At 35.6% G+C, this 18,732-nt stretch overlaps 1 protein-coding gene across 5 annotated transcripts in view; it reads right to left on the bottom strand.

Moving 5' to 3' along the window:
- Positions 1-6,937: 6,937 nt before the first annotated feature.
- Positions 6,938-18,732, bottom strand: part of LOC140163196 (uncharacterized protein C8orf34 homolog) — a 39,971-nt gene continuing 28,176 nt past the window's right edge. For 4 of the 5 annotated variants that reach the window (XM_072186591.1, XM_072186593.1, XM_072186592.1 and 1 more), the window contains 4 exons: positions 14,009-14,030; positions 12,887-12,932; positions 10,124-10,220; positions 6,938-8,304 (listed from right to left, as the gene is read on the bottom strand). In XM_072186591.1, coding sequence (XP_072042692.1) covers positions 8,212-8,304; positions 10,124-10,220; positions 12,887-12,932; positions 14,009-14,030 — 258 coding nt within the window. In that variant the 3' untranslated portion in view covers positions 6,938-8,211. The remainder of the gene's footprint in view (positions 8,305-10,123; positions 10,221-12,886; positions 12,933-14,008; positions 14,031-18,732) is intronic. The other variant, XM_072186595.1, reaches the window with a different exon arrangement.

Below are 18,732 nucleotides of genomic sequence, written 5' to 3'. Positions count from 1 at the left end.
AATTTCGTTCTGGTGCACCAGAACGAAATTCAAATTTCACGATATCTTTGCAAAACGAATTAATCTGCAAGAAATATTTTGTACATAAACATTATGTAGCCAGGGGTTTCCAGTGATATAAAAATCTCAACTTTTTTTTTAGAAAAGTGGGGATGAGGCTGTGGATCACGAAATGCCCCTTTAAGGGTCACTTCCGGTATAAAACGAAATACCTGAAAAAAAAATTATATTAGCTAAGAAAAATATAGGAGAGTGATGGTACGTTCACACATGAATTATGTCTACTCAATGTATATATGGTATTTTTTTATTTGGGGTCAAAGGTCATCAAGGGGTAATTTCCGGTATAAAACGAAATACCTTTAAAATACACCTTCTCCCACAAATTACGTAGGACAGTGATGCCACTTGCACAGATGCATTGTTATTACCCAGTGTCAATGGGGTGTACACAGATTTGAGGTCAAAGGTCATTAAGGGGTAACTTCCGGTATAAAACGAAATAACTTCAAAAACTTTATCAGCCAAGAAAAATATAGCACAGAGACGGTACATTCACACATGAATTGATGTTACTCAGTGTATACGTGGTATTTTTTTTATTTGGGGTAAAAGATCATTAAGGTGTCACTTCCGGTATGAGACAAAAAAATTCAAAATGCCCTTCTGCCACAAATAACATGGCAAAGTGATGCCACGTGCACACATATATTGACATTAGCCAATGTCTATGGGGTTTTCATATATTTTAGGGTCAAAGGTCATTAAGGGGTCACAACACGGCTGTGTTCGTGGTCTTAGACCACAGCTAAGTCTAGTTAATATTCATATGCAAATAAAATGACGCAAAACTATTCAGCACATCAGGCCAATCACCATATCCTATCACAGTACCCAAGTTCGAAGTAAATCGGTGATTGCGTTTAAGCTCTAGAGTGGAATAATAAATTTGTAGGCAAAATATGCCAAAGAGCTCATTAATATTTAAAAAATATGCAAATAATGTGACACAAAAGTATACAGCACATGAGGCCACCATATACTATCACTGTACCAAGTTTTGAAGTTGATCGGTGATTGTGTTTAAGCTGGAGAGTGGCTTAATGGAAATGTAGGCCAAATATGCAAATGAGCTTATTAATATTCATAAATATACTAAAAACATGACACAAAAGTATACAGCACAATGAGCAAATGAGGCCACCATATAGTACTATCACCGTACCAAGTCGGAAGTTAATCTGTGATTGCGTCGTTTAAGCTGCAGATTGGGGGCTAAATATGTACTTTGTGGCATTTAGAATATTTTAATTGTCATCTCCAATCGCTATCGCTGTGATAAGTACAAATACAAGTGACAAACGATGCATCGCAAAATTGGTGATTGTCCATCGCTTTCCAAAAGCCCAGCGTTAGTGGCCAATTATATTCAATGATGAGTAAACAGGTGGTACATATTTCTTCATTATACAAATTGTAATAAAGTGAGATTAAAAATGAGAAAAACATTTTTAAATTGATACAATCTGACACATTTATTAGTTTCACATTCTTATGGTCTAGTAGAAAGATATAAATCAACAGCATGCAAGTGATAAACATTTGTACACATTATGTGTATTGTCTAAATGGTGACTGTTTGGCGTGTTCTCTAGCTTTGCTAGTTCAAATATTGCTCATGGAATATGGTCCATAATCGTACAGAATTGTGTAAGGTATCAAAATGTGCAAAACAAATACGCAAAACAAATGTTCCTACTGGAACTAAACTGAATATTGTCATTTATAGATAATTTCAATAATAAATTGCCTCTCATGTATGGCGTGTATGTGCAGTTTACAATTGTGTCGGCAGAAAAAACGGGATTCATATTATTTTGAGCATTTGATACCAATTAATTGCCTGATTGTTCACCTCTATTATGTTCTATGACAAACAACATAACACAGCATAAATAGACAATACAAATTAAAACAGTGAATGTGGATTAGCTTTTAAAATAGCTACACCACCTTCACTAAGTTCACTGAATAAGAATTTCAAATTCCATCCAAAAGCATATCCATTAGGCCTATACCAGAGGATGTATACAGACATTCCCATAACCCAATGGGGTTTCTGACCTTGGTATGTCTGGCTTTTGTACACATGTGGCACAGTTGGCCATACCTTGCATTGGGATTGTGTGTAAATAAATATCTGCATGGTATTTTCATCCTTTTATTTTACATTCAAAACATTGAGACTTATGAATAAAATTTAGTGGGAAGAATGTTTTCTATAAGAAAATCGAATTTAATTTGATAAGTCTCAACCATTAGCTCGTTGGCTGCAATTTTAAAAATTACCATTTTGTGTGTGTGGTATGGGGATTTTGCTTTTAAGATTAGGTTATATTGATCAAATGTCCCAATCATAGTGCATTGTAGGAATGCCTTTAAGCCTCCTCTGGGCCTATACAGTAGTTGTGATCAAGCAAAATCAGTCTGAATTCAATTTTCAGTTTTCTACATGATTTTATACAGCATGTGAAAGCTACATTATGCAGAAACCTCCATTGAAATTGAACATTTATTTCTAAAGATATGAAAAGTTGGAAGTGTTTCCAAAAACAAAAGGCAACAAAAGCAATTACTTGTTTGACTGAATCTGAAAATCAATATTTCTGACTTCAGCCTAATTTTGCTTGATCACATCACATTTGGCCAAAGAAAAAGGTTTGTCTCAGATACACTTGGTAAAACTATGCACTACACCAGGGACTGCCTTTTAAGAGGAGTGAGCTCAATACAGCTCTTTTTGTAGTTGCAAGAGCTCCTCATGACTCGTTAAATTCTTTATTCTTGAAGAGACCAGAAGAGCTAGAGCTCTTCTCTCATTTTCAAAAGGCAGTCCCTGCTACACGATTTTATGAATGAGTACGGTCAGGGCAATATATTCCTTATACAATGGAAGGAATATCCTCTACACAGGTTGACTTATGTTATCTCATTTGGATTGTTTTTTGTGTATGCTTCATGTTTCACAGGCTATAGTTGATATTTCTTCCCTAACCCTGACAACTAAAACTAAAAAAACAATTTCTGATACAAACCTTGTTCTTGGCATTAGACAATTTTAACCTTACAACATTTAGCAATTACAGACAAAACTATCATTTAAGCACTTGTCAAATCCTATGTCATAACTGACATTTCATATATAATCAAGATTAGCATATATAATCAATCTGTATAGTATTGTATTTTACAATAATTTCTATTTTTACATTATATATACAAATCCTTTGTGTCCTCCAGTAATTAAACAGATTTGACTTTTAGGCTGATAATATGGGATCAATTCCACAAAGAGTTTTTAAAACTTGGAATTACACTTGCAAGTTTAAGAAGCCTTCACTTATATTGGTTTTACCCTTCTACATGTAATAGGTTAATAAATGCCTATCACTTGCTGGGAGTGAAATATACAAAATAATGCATGTATACGTACTGCGATATTGATGCATCTAAATGCATGAGCCCCGTAGGCCGGGAAGTGTATTAAAAGCTTCAACGTCTCAGTACAAGAAGTGCATTATGTTGTACAATTGCAACAAGTGTGACACATTTGTTAATCTATTTCATATGCAAGAAATCAATCCTGTGATTATTGCTATTTTTATTACAAAATTGTCACTAAAAATGTTGGTAATTTGAGCAAATACAAATGCATCAGCCCACAAGAAAAAATGAACATATGTGCAAAAGAACTGCACTGCACGTAATACAGAGTGTATCAAAATGATTGGTACCGACGACTTTTAATTTTTGCCGATTTTTGGTACTATTTTTGGTACCAGTTTGTGGTTAATTGTTTAAATATTTGAAATTATAGTAGTTTTATCTTTTCTAACAATTTCAGATCATAAAGAGAGCACATTCTGTTCAGAAGTTACATGATTCTATTTTACTACAAATACCTTGTGAGAATGATATGTTGAAAATCATAGAAATGTTTTTTTTTTCCTTGCCTTTTCTTCATTCATAATATAAATAAATATTCTAATCAATATTTATTGGTTGAGAGTAATATTATTGACTTGAATACTTTAGCTGGGGTGAAAGAAGTTTATGTATCAACACCTTCTAGGACGGTAATTTAAATTGTAGTATAATATGCATTGAGATTACTAAGTAGATGGTGTGGCAGAATGGCTATAGACTGTAGACAGTGTATGTTTAGGTTAGACCAAAAGTTATTGGAATGGATCCACAGTATTCCACACTTCAGCGTGCATTCATAGTAAAAAATTAATTTTTGACATGAAGCTATGGAGAAGTGCAGGGGAGATTTAGAGTTTTCTTTTAAGACAGTTTTCAAGAGCAAGGAATATTCCATGCAAATATGATATAACTTGCAGTGTTTCAAAATTTGATATGGGCAGTTACAGAATGGATCCATCCCAAGTTCATTCAAGATAGGGCTTTACCTCACACTTCCAGAGTGGTAAGGCAGATACTTTATGAACTATCTTTCTAAAAGCATGTGTCAAGCAATTTTATGTTATGTAGACTGAGGTGAGATATTGAAGAACATGTATGCAATAAATAGTTCAAGCAGTGAACCTATTCATCTTGTGTTGTGTAAGTAAAACCATGATTACGTCGATCTTCGTTTATATGACAATAGCTCCCAGTTGCATCAACCTATGATCTTCAAATTATTAGATCAATAAGTTAACATGTGCCCTTTCCATTTATAGTACAAAACTATATTAATTAGCATTTGTATATTTTTGATATATTTTTGAAAATGTGACATAGCCGGTACCAATCATTTTGATACACCCTGTACATGCCCATGCAATTATTATACAATCAATACACTCATGGCATTTTTCTAACGTTTGCCCTGATTGGTTCTCGCTATCTAAGAGTTGGCGTAAACAAAATGTCACATTGGGTCATTATAGTTGAAATACAATACATACACCCCCCATGGAAGACACAACCTTAATCTCCCACAAAGGAGGTGTAATTTCAATTAGGGTCACATATTCAAGTGACCTGTTCTGTAATTCACACCACTCCCTATGTGAAAGATTAAAGGTCATGTCTTCCATTAAAGTGTAAGGATTTCAACTGGAATAACCCATTACAATTGATGGACACTTCAACAACCAGAGTAATTTTACAACTTTGTGTACAAACATTGACTTCAAAAACTAGAGCAGAGCATAATATTGTTGGTCTCTTAATAACATGTGGTCCTACTCACTCTGGACTGGGCTTTACCAGTTGAAATCCATATATCTATGGAAGACATGATGACCTTAATCTTCCACATGGGGTGGGGACCTTCAAATGGAGTCAGCCAATCAGGTAACTATTTGAAATACATACTCCATGTGGAATGATTAAGGTCATGTCTTCCAGAGGGGGGTGTGAATTTCAACTGGAATAGCCTAATCATGTATACAATTAAGTAATATTGACAGTTCAGAACTGAGAGAAGTTTGCGTGAAAGGTTTGCCTTCAAAGTTGAATGGCATCATATTGAGTTAATAAACTTGGTCCCTGTGGTCTATAAGTAGGCTAAACCCAATTACAATGAGGCCAGAGTACAATGTGAAAGAAAGTTGTTCTTTAACATGTTTACATTAAATATGCAGTATATTTTTCAATAAATATAATTGCTACATACACACAACTGTTTGGATACCATTGAAAAAAAATGCAAATTTTGCACTGCACTTTGACTTGATCCCTGGTAATACTTGTACCCAGGGTACCCGCCCATAAATTACATAGGGTACCAGGGCACAAAATTACCCAAAATTCACAGGCTTAGTTATATCACTCTTTGTAACCAATCAAAGTAAGATGCCAATCATTTGGTTGGTAGTGCCCATAACCAAATTATCGGCATGGGGTTTATCTTTGCGACTAATCTTTACTCCTCATATCAGGCTATTCCAGCTGAACTCCATACATCCTCGATGGAAGACATGACCATAATCACCCACACATAGGGGGTGTAAATCCGGGGTGTAAATATCAAAGAGTCACCCATTCAAGTAATCCCATTTGAAATTCACACTCCCTGTATGGAGATTAAGGTCATGTCTTCCACAGGGGGTGTATGGATTTTAACTGGAATAGCCCCATTATTTGGATTTTGTTAATGTGCAATATGTAAAAATAGGCCAGTCTACAAATGAAAAATACCTAAATTACTTATAGTAGGAATTTCAATTGAATGAACACGGCGTTCAACAGCTGTACTCGATCCAACCATGATCGCATATTGCATATTTCAAACTACAACACGACCTTGGATACAATACTAACCAATCACGAGTGCCTAGCATGGTTGGATTCATTTCCGCGTTACTCACGCAGTCGCACATGCTGGCATACATCACGCATTCTTAGTCAGTGGGAGTGATCTAGTTCGTAGACACATTTCTGATTGGACAATCGCATGATTTCGGGTGCCGTCTATCAGGCCGTAGACGACCCCATGCCATCATGCGTCTTGATAATGCGTAACACGCTTGTAGAGGTGCGCGTATGCATCGCGCTGTATGCGTGAGACTAGTGCGGAATACGTGACGCGCTAGCAGTATGCTAACAGAATACGTGAAGTTGTAAACAAGTTTCGTTCATTTTATAATGTTTTTAGTTTTTGCTTTAAAAAATTGTTTACAGTTATTAAAATAATATTTAACTGACTAAGAATGAGAATAAACAATATGAATTTTTATTTTGCCTATCATCTACCTATGATAGAGCGACAGGCAGGTCCAATATTTTTTATCGTAGTGGATACGCTGCTACGCCGGCATCCACTACTCAAAATATTGGACCTGCCTGTCGTCTATCACACGGTAGAGGATAGGCAAAATAAAAATTCTATCGCTTATTCTCTAAGTGTATGCAAAAAATTGTCACGCTAATAGGTTGTGTTCATTCAATTGAAATTTCCGCAATAAATAAGATTAGCACACTAATTTTTTAGAACATTCAGGTATCTTATATAATCAGTGCTAATTTTTCCCCTTTAAATTATAAAATATTCACTTAGTTACAAGGTTTAGTTGTGTATCTAGGCTGAATCCGTAATCGTCTAAAGTTTGTTCGGCTTGAAAAAATGAAAACTAATTTTTTCAAACATTCAGGTATCTTGTATAATCAGTGCTAATTTTTCCCCTTTAAATTATAAAATATTCACTTAGTTACAAGGTTTAGTTGTGTATCTAGGCTGAATCCGTAATCGCCTAAAGTTTGTTCGCTTGAAAAATGACTCATAACATTGTGTATTGATATAGAATGGCATGCACGCATTTGGGCGAAGCAATGACACTAGTTGCTTAATGCGAAACTATTGACGCTTACATTAATCTATGCGAGCATATGTTGGGACTTTATTGTTGCGTGCAGTAACGAAAAAGATATACTTTTTGCCTATTATAAGCCGAACAAACTTTACCCACTTCACATGTTCCTATACAATGGTTATAGCGATGACTGAAAGTATTCACAAAGTGCAGGTATCAAGAAAAGGTGTGTGATAAAAACTTATAGTCTGACTTCCATGCAGTGTCATTGCATAACGTAGTTGGGCAGGAAAAAACCTACTATGTGCTATTGGCCACTGAACATGTTTAAAACAAAACTGCTAACAGGTTACATAGGAGGTTTTGCTTTAAACATGTTCAAGGGCTAATGAAACATAGGTTTGTCCGGCGCAACGACGATATGCAACAGGATTGCAAGCTGAATATTCTAAAAACATGTACCATAATTTCAGATGTGGTTAAAAGTTAAGTTAGATGCAGCATTAGGTGTCTCAAAAGGCTGCCCTGTGTGATTTTTTTTTATTATTGTCATCAAATTGTGTTGAGATACACTGTAAAATTAACTACAAATATTAATTTTGAAGCATTATTGCAATATTACAATCTCACGTCCATTTATAAAAGAAAGAAGCATTCTGAAATACAAAATAACAAAATAATACAACAATGATAATAAAAATCACACAAGGCAGCCTTTTGAGATACGATAGTATCTGACAACAAATTTCTTAATAGCACAGTCAGCTAAAATGTTGATTATTTTTGCATCACCAGATAGGAAACCTTCAGCTAAGTTAGTATCCAATGTAACAGTACAGGGCATTAAATATAGAAAATCCGGGGGTTACAGGCATATATATCACTGGTATCAGTAGCTGGAGTCGTCATCAGAATCTGGTTGTGCCCATGACCTGCCCTTTTCAAGTAGTGACTCCCCTCGGTTTACGTCTTGGTTTGTTACCTGGAAACAAAGCATTGGGGTCAATGGGCTATTCCATTTAATATCCACACTACCCCTGTGGAAGATTTTGGAAATATCTTCCACAGGGGGAGTGTGAATTTTAAATGGAATTAGCACATTAACCAACTCTATTTGAAACTCTCCCTCCCTCTGTGGAATATTCAGGTTGAATCTTTCGCAGAGGAGTGTATGAAATTCAGATGAAGCTGCCTAATGTGTTCGTTCCATTTGAAATTCATACTCCCCCTGTGGAAAATATTTCCAGAATCTTCCACAGGGGGTGTGTGGATTTTAAATTCAACAACTCTTATAATACCTTTGTACAGGAGCCAACCGTTGTTAATCCGTGATGAATCCACACTTATTAGAGCGTATACGCAAACGCAAGTTAATGGAAGCGCGTATACGCGTTCTACGCGTTATAGCGAGTAAAATTTGTCATGCCTGGAACTTGTTCATTATGTTCATTATTTTGTTCATTATTTTGGAGGAACCCAGCTAAATGTTGTTCCTTTATTCTGTAATTCTATTGCTGATATCAACAGAAAAATAATCAATCTTCTTGCCATGTTGAGTGGCAATGACTAAACTGGACATTCCTCATGAAATAAATCTATTTAATAATACATTTGACGATCTTTAGCTTGTTTTCGTTGTTGAAAGGATTCAATCATGTTTCACCGTTGTTCATCACCGCTTAACAACTTCGTGTCCGGCGTTAGCGTCTGCGTGGTTTACTTAGCCGGGCAGCTAAAGCTGCCCTCGCGAAGTAAACCACGCGGACACATCGTTGTTAAACGGTGATGAACAACGGTGAAACATGATTGAATCCCTAATGGAATAGCCAATTCCATAGCTAAGTGCTATGACTTTTTTTTTAGAAAATGAGCTATGCAATATGAGATACATATTTTTTTTACAGTCAAGGCACAATGTTTATGAACTTTGTAGTATTCAAGAACAGAAATTAGGCAAAAAAAAAAAAAAAAGAAAAAAGAAAGTCTGTCTCAGCCACCCGTGCTATGTGAAGTCCAATTTAGCGCATAGCGCTACGCGGTAGTTATCTAGGCCTGATCTTTGACCTCTATGAACTTTAACCTACTTAAATCCTGCTTATTACCTCTATATCTGCATACATACATGACCCAGCCTTCACATTTAACCTAAACATGAACTTAAACCTACTCGGATCAATATGTACATCACACTGCTAATTCATACCTCTATATTAGTCCCGGTCCCAGCCGATTTGTGCTCCTTCGTCACTAAACAAACCGTCTGACGACAACCTCATAGTACGTCTTTTCTGATTGGCTGAACATCAACTCCCTAAATACTGGCGTTAAATTTTGCTGTCAATCAACGCTGGGCTTCAGCGCATGCAGCGGTTGATTGACAGCTATGCGGTTGCTAAATCCACACAATGTATGTGAGTATGCGCTGCAAGTCGCGTACATGAAAGGCAATATCAGACGATCGGCGCCTCAGTGGCTGCTAAAGCTAGCGTACATTTTTCGTTTGCGGTATCTACAAAAAGTGGAGCATCTATGATGTTTAGTGTCACTTACACGAGTCACATCGTATAGCCAATTAAAAACAGTTTTATTTGGAAATTCATTAACCAATCAGCAATTGTAATTTCGGGGTTGTCGCCAGACGGTTTGTTTAGTGACAGAGGAACACAAACCGGCTGGGACCCAGACAGCCTCTATATTTGCACCATGGGGCACATGACCCAGCCTTGATCTTTGACCTCAACATGAACTTTAACCTACTCAGGTCAATTTGCACATCACACTGTTATTAACACACATCTTACCTCTGTATCTGCATCATAAGATGCAGGGTCCCAGCCCTGACCTGTGACCTCTGCTTCTGACCTTTGACCTAATCGATATGTGCCCCCTCCACCATTCCTATTTTGAGTTAATAGTAGCAAAGAGTCCAAATAAAGCATAGATGAGTTAGTACAAAATAAAATATGATGGAAAAATAGCAACTTAAAATGAAGGTGTGAAGGGAGAGGGTGAGCAATGGGTGCAGAATTTGTATCATGTATAGCGGGATATTTTTTACATAATTTTGGCGTGAATAGTGCAGTTTCATCTCCCAATTACCCAAATTGGGCAGCCATCCTTTTTCAGCATAGTGATATCACTGAGGTGCTCAAGAAAGTAAAAGTTCCCTTAACAATTTTACAACAAAGAAAGCTTGATATTTAAATGATGATAATATTGAATGGCCTTTTTTCGGGTGGTACAAGAATGTATTTGCACTTCCTATGAAATATAAGCGACTATTACAATTTAGTTCATTAAATATATTCTTTCATCACCCTCAATGCCATTTAATATTACATAACCATCGCAGGATAGCTTGAATTATTTTGAAAAGTAATCAGTAATGGGTGAGCAAAGTTGCCAAAGTCACAATTTGGTAACCCATGGGCAAATTTTGAAAATGTTACCCTCAACTTTTGACAATTTCTTGTACCACAGAAACTAACGATTAAGAACAAATCAGGTGATTTAAATTTGTTCAACATTGTTTCCCCCAACTTCCAGTACTTCCCTGTACCGTTCCATAGAAAAAAAATGATTACAGAGAAAAATTGGGTGACTTTTCGAATATTTGACCAGCAATTTGGAATAAAAGTTTTGGCAACCCTGTGAGTGAGTAACCAGCTTGGTTACCTGCATGTGTGGAGTAACCACTGACAACCGACTCATTTCTGATCTTGTCACTCTCCAAATTTTTGGATACACATGCTCATCAAAAAATTGCACTAAAAAGAATGTTTTCAACAACATATCAGTATAACATGTCAGGTACAGTAATGTGCAACGAGGCTCCTAATGTGCAATCCTTTAAGAAACTTTTTAAAACCTATCTGTTTCCTAAATATTAGGTCGACCTTTTTATGTATATTTTCATAGACCTGTTTGCAGGTATTCACTCCCGATGTGTACAAGTTATGTCTTTTTAAACATTGCTGTTTGATAATAATATGTATTTTATAATGATATATGTCCCTAGTTGGGTTCAAGTGTATTTTTAATTATTTTAATTGTGGTTCAGATTGCTGCGCATATCGGCTTTATTCAAATTTTGATGTAATTAGGGAGTATATTTTACCATGTTGTGATATATTGTTGTTCTTAATGCCATGCTGTGTATTTTTGATGTATTTTATTTTCTTTGTACAGCGCATTGGTCCATGGGAAATGCACTTTATAAGTTCTTTGAAATAATAATAATAATAATAAAAGGATGTTTCAATATTAAATCATGTTGAAGATGTTGCATCAAACAGGTTCTTTTTAGGCTTTGAATATTTGAAAATATAACCAGTGTTCTTTCCTCACAAGGGAGCAAAAAAGTGGAGTTTTAATTTCTAACAACCAGCATGTACATGTACTATAGAAAAATTATTAAATTTGTGTACATCATGGGACACTCAACTATATGCTTGTTACTCTGCGACTAATCATGCTACTACACGAGCGTACAGACTACAGAGCGCGACTGAGCCTACTCTACGCGTCCAATTTGCGAGGTTATCTGTGTACAACAGCTTACTACGCACAGCCATGCAAAGAGTAGGTTCCACGATGTACATGAATTAAGTAATTTTCTATAGTATTCTGAGCAGCTTTATGTGCATTTAGTCTCCAGGTTTTCATCCTGCATCTAAAACTGCGCTTCTTCCCCGAGTATATCTGTCTGCATCACATGTATAACATTGGATAATGGCGTCAATGGTCTGAGTAACCAATAAACACATTAAATCCAAGCATCCTGCAACCCAACCATGATATGTATCCGACAGTTTAGAAAGTGACAGAATGGGGATACACTGGACCAGCTAGACAAGTTAGGGGATGGGGTGCAAGGGGCTGATGTGTGTAGGATATAAGCAGAGGTTTAATGAATTACTGATTCATTCAGCGGTAATACAATGTATACCTGAAGAGGTCAGGAGGTCAGATGCAACATGGGTAATATATTTATGATTCCATGAAAATGCTGGTCATTATTGCCAATAAAATTAGAGCACCAATGCAAATAAGTAGTTTTAGATTGTCCCTTTCACTTGTGAACCAGATTAACTATTTGTTGTACAGAATAAAGAAAAAAGTTACATTCTGGCCTATTCCAGTTGAAATCCATACATCCCCTATGGAAGACATGACCTTATTCTACCAGTGGGAATTTTAAATTGGGTTAACTGGATGGGTAATTCCATTTGAAATCTACACTTCCTGTGTGGGAGATTAAGGTCATGTCTTCCATGGGGGGGTATGGATTTCACCTGGAATCCCTTTACTTCCTTTTTGTAGTGATATAGGTGTGTATTTTGAAAAAATTCAGAATTGTAAATTTGCATGACCATGTTTGGAATCAACATTAAAATGTACAAACAAGCCCATTTATTAGTCCATCTGAGATTCTTGAGATAGCTCTTGATATTTTGAGAAAATATCTCATAACTGATTTTTGAGATAGCTCTTGATATTTTGAGAAAATATCTCATAACTGATTTTTTATTACATTGAAGCATATGGCCAGCACATTAACTTACTGAGATTGATTGCCTTTTGATGTGTCACCATCTTGCTGTGATGCATCTATGGAAACAAACAAAAGACATTGTCACCCTGAATTCAATTGAGGCAAAAAAAATAAAAAATAAAAATAATTGTGTGTCTTAAAGCTGTGTGCCTATTTTTGTTTCAGAGAAATGGGCCAACTTTTTTTTGAACAAAAATATAGCTGAAATATGTTTTGAAAGCATTTCTAGGAAGAACTGTGTGATTAACAATATATTAGTGGCAATATTTCATTAGGCCCTTCGCACTTGATTATTAGTTTCTTGTTTACCGCCCGCGTCCAAAATTGAAAATCTCAAAATAATTAATTATTTTATTTTTATTTCTAATTTTCTCCTTTAAAATAACTTTCAACTACTTCTACTTGCCATTTTCTGACTTTAATAATATCAACAATAATGATGAATGAACAAAGAGTACAACTCCACCTTCACTTATTTATAAAATCAAATATTGTTGTGAAATAATTAAATGCCCGCTCTAGTCAAAACGAGTCAAAAGTTGCGTGTAATAGTTCAAACTAAATAAAGGAAATAAAAGATAATTAATAATTAATAATTAAAAGTCACCTCGTCCCTTTTTCAAAATCTTTAACAGGAAACTAATAATCAAGTGCGAAGGGCCTTATGTGTATAAGGATGTCAGTTTTGAAAGGTCTGAGCTGATTTGACTAAACTAAAAAAAAAAACCCACAGCACATTACATTTTGTTACCTGGAGAGATTTGATCACGTCTCACTTTGTTTTTACACCAAATCGACGGTAATAACTCTTATAGTGAGGGATCAACATTTAACCACAAATTGCCTTAGGCAAAACTCACTATCTGGGAATCAAATACTCTTTAGTATCACACAAGGTTATTTTTATGCAACTCATTGACCCATTTGTGATATAATACTGCCTCTAGCTATAATGACATACTAGTGATCTGGTCAACTCACTGACAGATACGAACCTCAGGAGGGAATCTGATTTTGATCAATTCTCTCCAGGTAGTGAAACATAATAAAAAAAAAAGTTTACTACATGTAAAGCTTTGAGACATACTATTTTTCTTTTGGCTTTTAAATAAGATTCAATAATCAGACTTACCATCATACCACATTGGCTGCCTCTGTGGATCAAAAAAGAAAGAAAAATCATAATTTAGTTCGCTATGAATTAAACATATCTTAATTTACTAATCCCAGTTAACACACAACTAATATGGTTTGAAAATACTTTATTTACAACAAAAAATCACAAATACTATGGTGTAAGAATAGGAAAAGTGCAATTGGTTCAAGTTAACAAAGATGACGCAACACAGCACAAATTTCACTAACTGATGAGGACATACTGTAAAAATTCGATAATAAGCACATGTTTGTTACACTTTTTTCCCCTTTTAATTTACAAGTATCTGTATCACAGATATTTGTAAATGAAAAGAAAAAATGAAAAAGTTTAACAAACTACCATAAAATTTGCTCTTCCCCGAGCAACTTGTTAATAGGCACATAAACTTATTAACCCTAACACCCAAAAATCTTACAAAATCTTACGATGAAAAAATCCGCGCATGCATGTATCCCAGGGTCTGCGATGACGCAATCACCCTAAGTGTTATATGCGCACGGAATTGCTGGCCGGGCAGCAATAACCCGTGTAGCTACCGGTCCGTGATCGTGTGCTTGGCATGCGAGGGGTCAAAGGTTCGAATCCCGGGGGTGCCAAGTCAAAAATTCTTCTTCTCCTTGACTTTTTCGGATCTTCTTTGACTTCCGATCCCAAAAAGCAGTGTCCAGTGTTAGGGTTAATGAATTTTTATGGTAGTGAATAACTATCATCTACTTAGGTTCCCTCCCTGAATTAGTACCCTCTTGTAAGCATTCCTAACTTGTATGTTAAAGCACCCCTTTTCAAAGCCCTGTTAGCATGCAAAATGGTAGAAAATGCTTGTTGAGAAGTAGCAAATTCAACTTCCAATAGTTCAAATAGTTGTGACATAAATGTTAGATGGAATTATTATTTTCTTAAACTACAAAATTGTTTTGCATAATGTCCTGTTTGACTTAAAAATGGACATTATTAAGTGCCATTTTCAGGTGATTTAATTAGGTGGCTAAATTAGGTCGAGTACAGTAAATATATATTTATGGCATACGAAATAGATATGGAAAGCAAATTGAAAACGTCAAGCCTAAATAATGCATGGGTTGAGCCAGAAAGCCTCAACTCACAATCACCTGCTCCCACAAAATGAGCATAAAGTCGCCTGGGCACTATAGAAGATACTGTGCATGAATCATGACAACATTCAATAAACAACAAAAGACATTGTGGAGGAAATATTGATTTTTGAAGACAGAATTGACTTATGCTATGCTCATTTTGTGAGAGCTGGTCATAGTGAGTTACATGTAAAGCCTCCTGGTTCTAAACCCTCAATGCAATGATAAAAATAGGTCATCTGGTTTGATACTACCACTCTATCTGTGTCCACCACCTCAAAATGTTCACAGGCGAATTCCTAGACCACCGTAGAATTCCAGCTACAAGCATAGATGCCTCTATAATGAGGGGTTTTTTTGACGAAAGAGAAACAATTAAGGCAAACACCCTCCACAAAAACATTATTAGGGATGAACTCAAAAATAAATTCTCGACCGGCGGTTGACCGGTTGCTATTGTTCTAAACATTGGCAATGTTTAGAACAATAGCAACCGGTCAACCACCGGTCGAGAATTTATTTCATCCCTTAAAGAGTTTGAGCAATGTAATTTCTGTAAATTTTTGTAGCAACACGGCCCCAGGGAAGACCAGTTTAAGGGCTGATCTGGGCTTTCCCTTGTATAAATAAAATTGAAATGAAATGAAATATTTCAAACTTGTGACTGATTTTGCTTGATCACATCACATAATTGTTGTTAGACCAATCTACAATAAAAGCGACACATTGATAATGAAATTTGTTATCACAAAACAGCATTTCCCTTTTATTCATTGGAGAGGAGAAAAATACAGTGACAATAATGCCACTGGAAATCATTTTTGCACATTATGTTGTTCTGAATGGCTTTCTCCCGAGAAGATATCTTGCCCTTAATTCCCAGAATCCTCTACATTATACATGTACCTCATTTCATCAACTGACAATTCTATTACTTTGTACAAGTTCCATTTGTTGCCTAAACATGGGTTGAAATGTACAAGATCCGGATGCTGTTCATTGATGTACCCATTCTCACTAGCAATCCACACTGTAATGGATAGCATTTATGAATTTAGAAAATTGAAATGGAAGCAATCATCACTGGGCTGGAAAAACCTCATATGTACTTCTTGCCCTTGAACATGGATGAAGCAAACCCTTCAATATAAAGTCTACACCTACAAGGCTTTATCTATTTTCAAGGGTCAAAAGTAAATATGAGGTATTTCCTGCATGTACTTTTGGCCCTTAAACATGGATGAAGCAATGTTTTCAATATAAAGTCTACACCTACAAGGCTTTATCCATGTTCAAGGGCCAAAAGTACATATGTGACACGATCTGGTCCATGGGGGCCAAAGGCGGCAAATTTGAAACTGAGATAAAGGTAAAAATATGGAGTTAAAAAACAATAAAATACATAAGAAAATAGACATCAAAAAACAACTTTAGGACCAAGTATGCTAGACCTTTGGTGTTTTCAGTAAATGATAGCCTATTGTATGTATAATGTAATAATTGCAGTAACTCAATTTTCAAAAATACCTCCTTTCGGCCCCATGGACCAGATCATGTCACATATGAGGTTTTTCCCACCCAGACTGATGCAATGCATTGTGGGAAGTGCAAGATATCTCCTGTGGACTTTCTCACAACAACAACAACAACAACAACAAAACTCACAAAAAGAAAGTTTACACTTCTTTGATTGATCATAAAAGAATAAAGCTGATATAAATGTGTGAAGAATTTTGTTAGCAGTAGTATTCCAAAAAAGTGTAAATGTTACACTGGTCAAAATTTGCGACACTTTACAACACTTTATAAATTCACACATTCATATCAATCATCATTTACAATCTTTTGTTAAAGGTTATTAAGAGTGTTATTTTCACTGTAGTTTTCCCAATTTATTAGAAATTCCACCAAAATAGTTATGTTAAACCCCATAAACCTTAAACTTAGACCAACTGCTTGGAGCCTTTAAATTTGTTTAACAGCAGTTAACATTATTGTGCACCAAATGCAAGCAGCCCAATACGCAGTTGACCTTTATGTGCCCCAGATAATTTCAAAAATAAAAAGTGCCTACCTCTTCACCCTGAAAATCAAAGAAAGCAGGGGGTGAAATAAATGAATCATTAAAAGTAGATTGATACATTTTTTTATGTTTTGCAGCTTTTGATCAATTCTGATATAAATCATCCTTATTGTAGAAAAAATACACCTTCGGTTTTAGTCGTAGTTATGAAAAATTAACCAGATTTAATAAAAACATTATCGCCAAAGTAGGCGAATATTTTGGCAAGTCACTGCTTGATATTTCTGAGCTGTAGCAAGTGAATTCAAGTAGCCGTATTTGGGAGCTAATCACAGCATTGGGATCACTGATTTTTCAATGTCTGTCATTCCAAATAGGTTGATGTACATAAATACTATTATATATGCTAACATGCAGTATTGGTAACAGCTCAGTTATTTGTAAACAAAATCTACACATGCATCACAGAACCTTAGAAATGCACTTATATACATTCATCGCTGGGCGGGAAAAACCTCATATGTAATTCCAAAGGTCAAATGCAAAACCTCATTATGTAAAAAGTGGGCTCCAATTACAAAATCTCATGTGCAATTTTCTGCAAATCCTATTTTTTTGGGGTCAACTTGAAGAAAATGTCCCAACACACCTTCTGGTGCTTCCCTTTAAATTGCATAACCAAATAAGCAACACCGTGTTCTGTGTAAACCCTGTTAATTTTCAACCGCTTTTTGCATCTCACATAAAATGGTATATTGTTACATTAGGTTTTGTAATTGGGTCCCACTTTTTACTTATGAGGTTTTGCATTTGACCTTTGGCATTACATATGAGGATTTTCCCGCCCAGCGACATTATTCAAATGGCATGCACCTGTGAGCTTATAAGGGAAGGCAAGTTATAGCAATGAACTGACATGCATCTTAAAGAATGGCATGCACCATCTAGTTCATGCCGAGTTGCATATAATCAATGTAAAATATTAACACCTAGTCCATAGACTTCTACACACATACTTCTTTTTATAATATGGAACAAATTTGTGATCATGGCATATGTGACCGTCCACGGCGAATGAGCCGTAAATTCCTCCCCCGGTCAATTTTGTTTTATTTCCTGTTTAAAAATAAACATCATAAACTTAAAAATGGTATATCATTTGACTTCAAACGATATCCAGAAGCGGGGTTATGGTTTGTTAAACTTTGCTCCTTCAACAAAATTATAGCTTTTACGTTTTTACATGTGTCTCTTTTTCCACATTGTTGGCAATAAATATCAAACAGTCATAATTGGCGGTCATTTCAAATCATCCCCAAGTCAACAAGGTTTAAGAAAGTTCTCTCATTGTTAATTGTTGGTTAAATATGCATACCTGTACAAAATACAATGCCTGGTAACCCACCACTTGAATAGGATTTAGCAATATAAGCAAACAAAGACCAGAGCTATTAAAAGTTCTATAGCCATCTAAGGTAGAAGCTTATTATCCACTTCAACAATAGGATTATTGATTAGTTTTAACTATCGAAATGAGACGGATGTCGGGCCAGCTTAAGTTACCGATGAATATGACCTTC

Source organism: Amphiura filiformis, chromosome 10, assembly GCF_039555335.1.
Source record: "Amphiura filiformis chromosome 10, Afil_fr2py, whole genome shotgun sequence".
Lineage (NCBI taxonomy): Eukaryota > Metazoa > Echinodermata > Ophiuroidea > Amphilepidida > Amphiuridae > Amphiura > Amphiura filiformis.
This window is presented reverse-complemented; position numbering and strand designations above follow the sequence as displayed.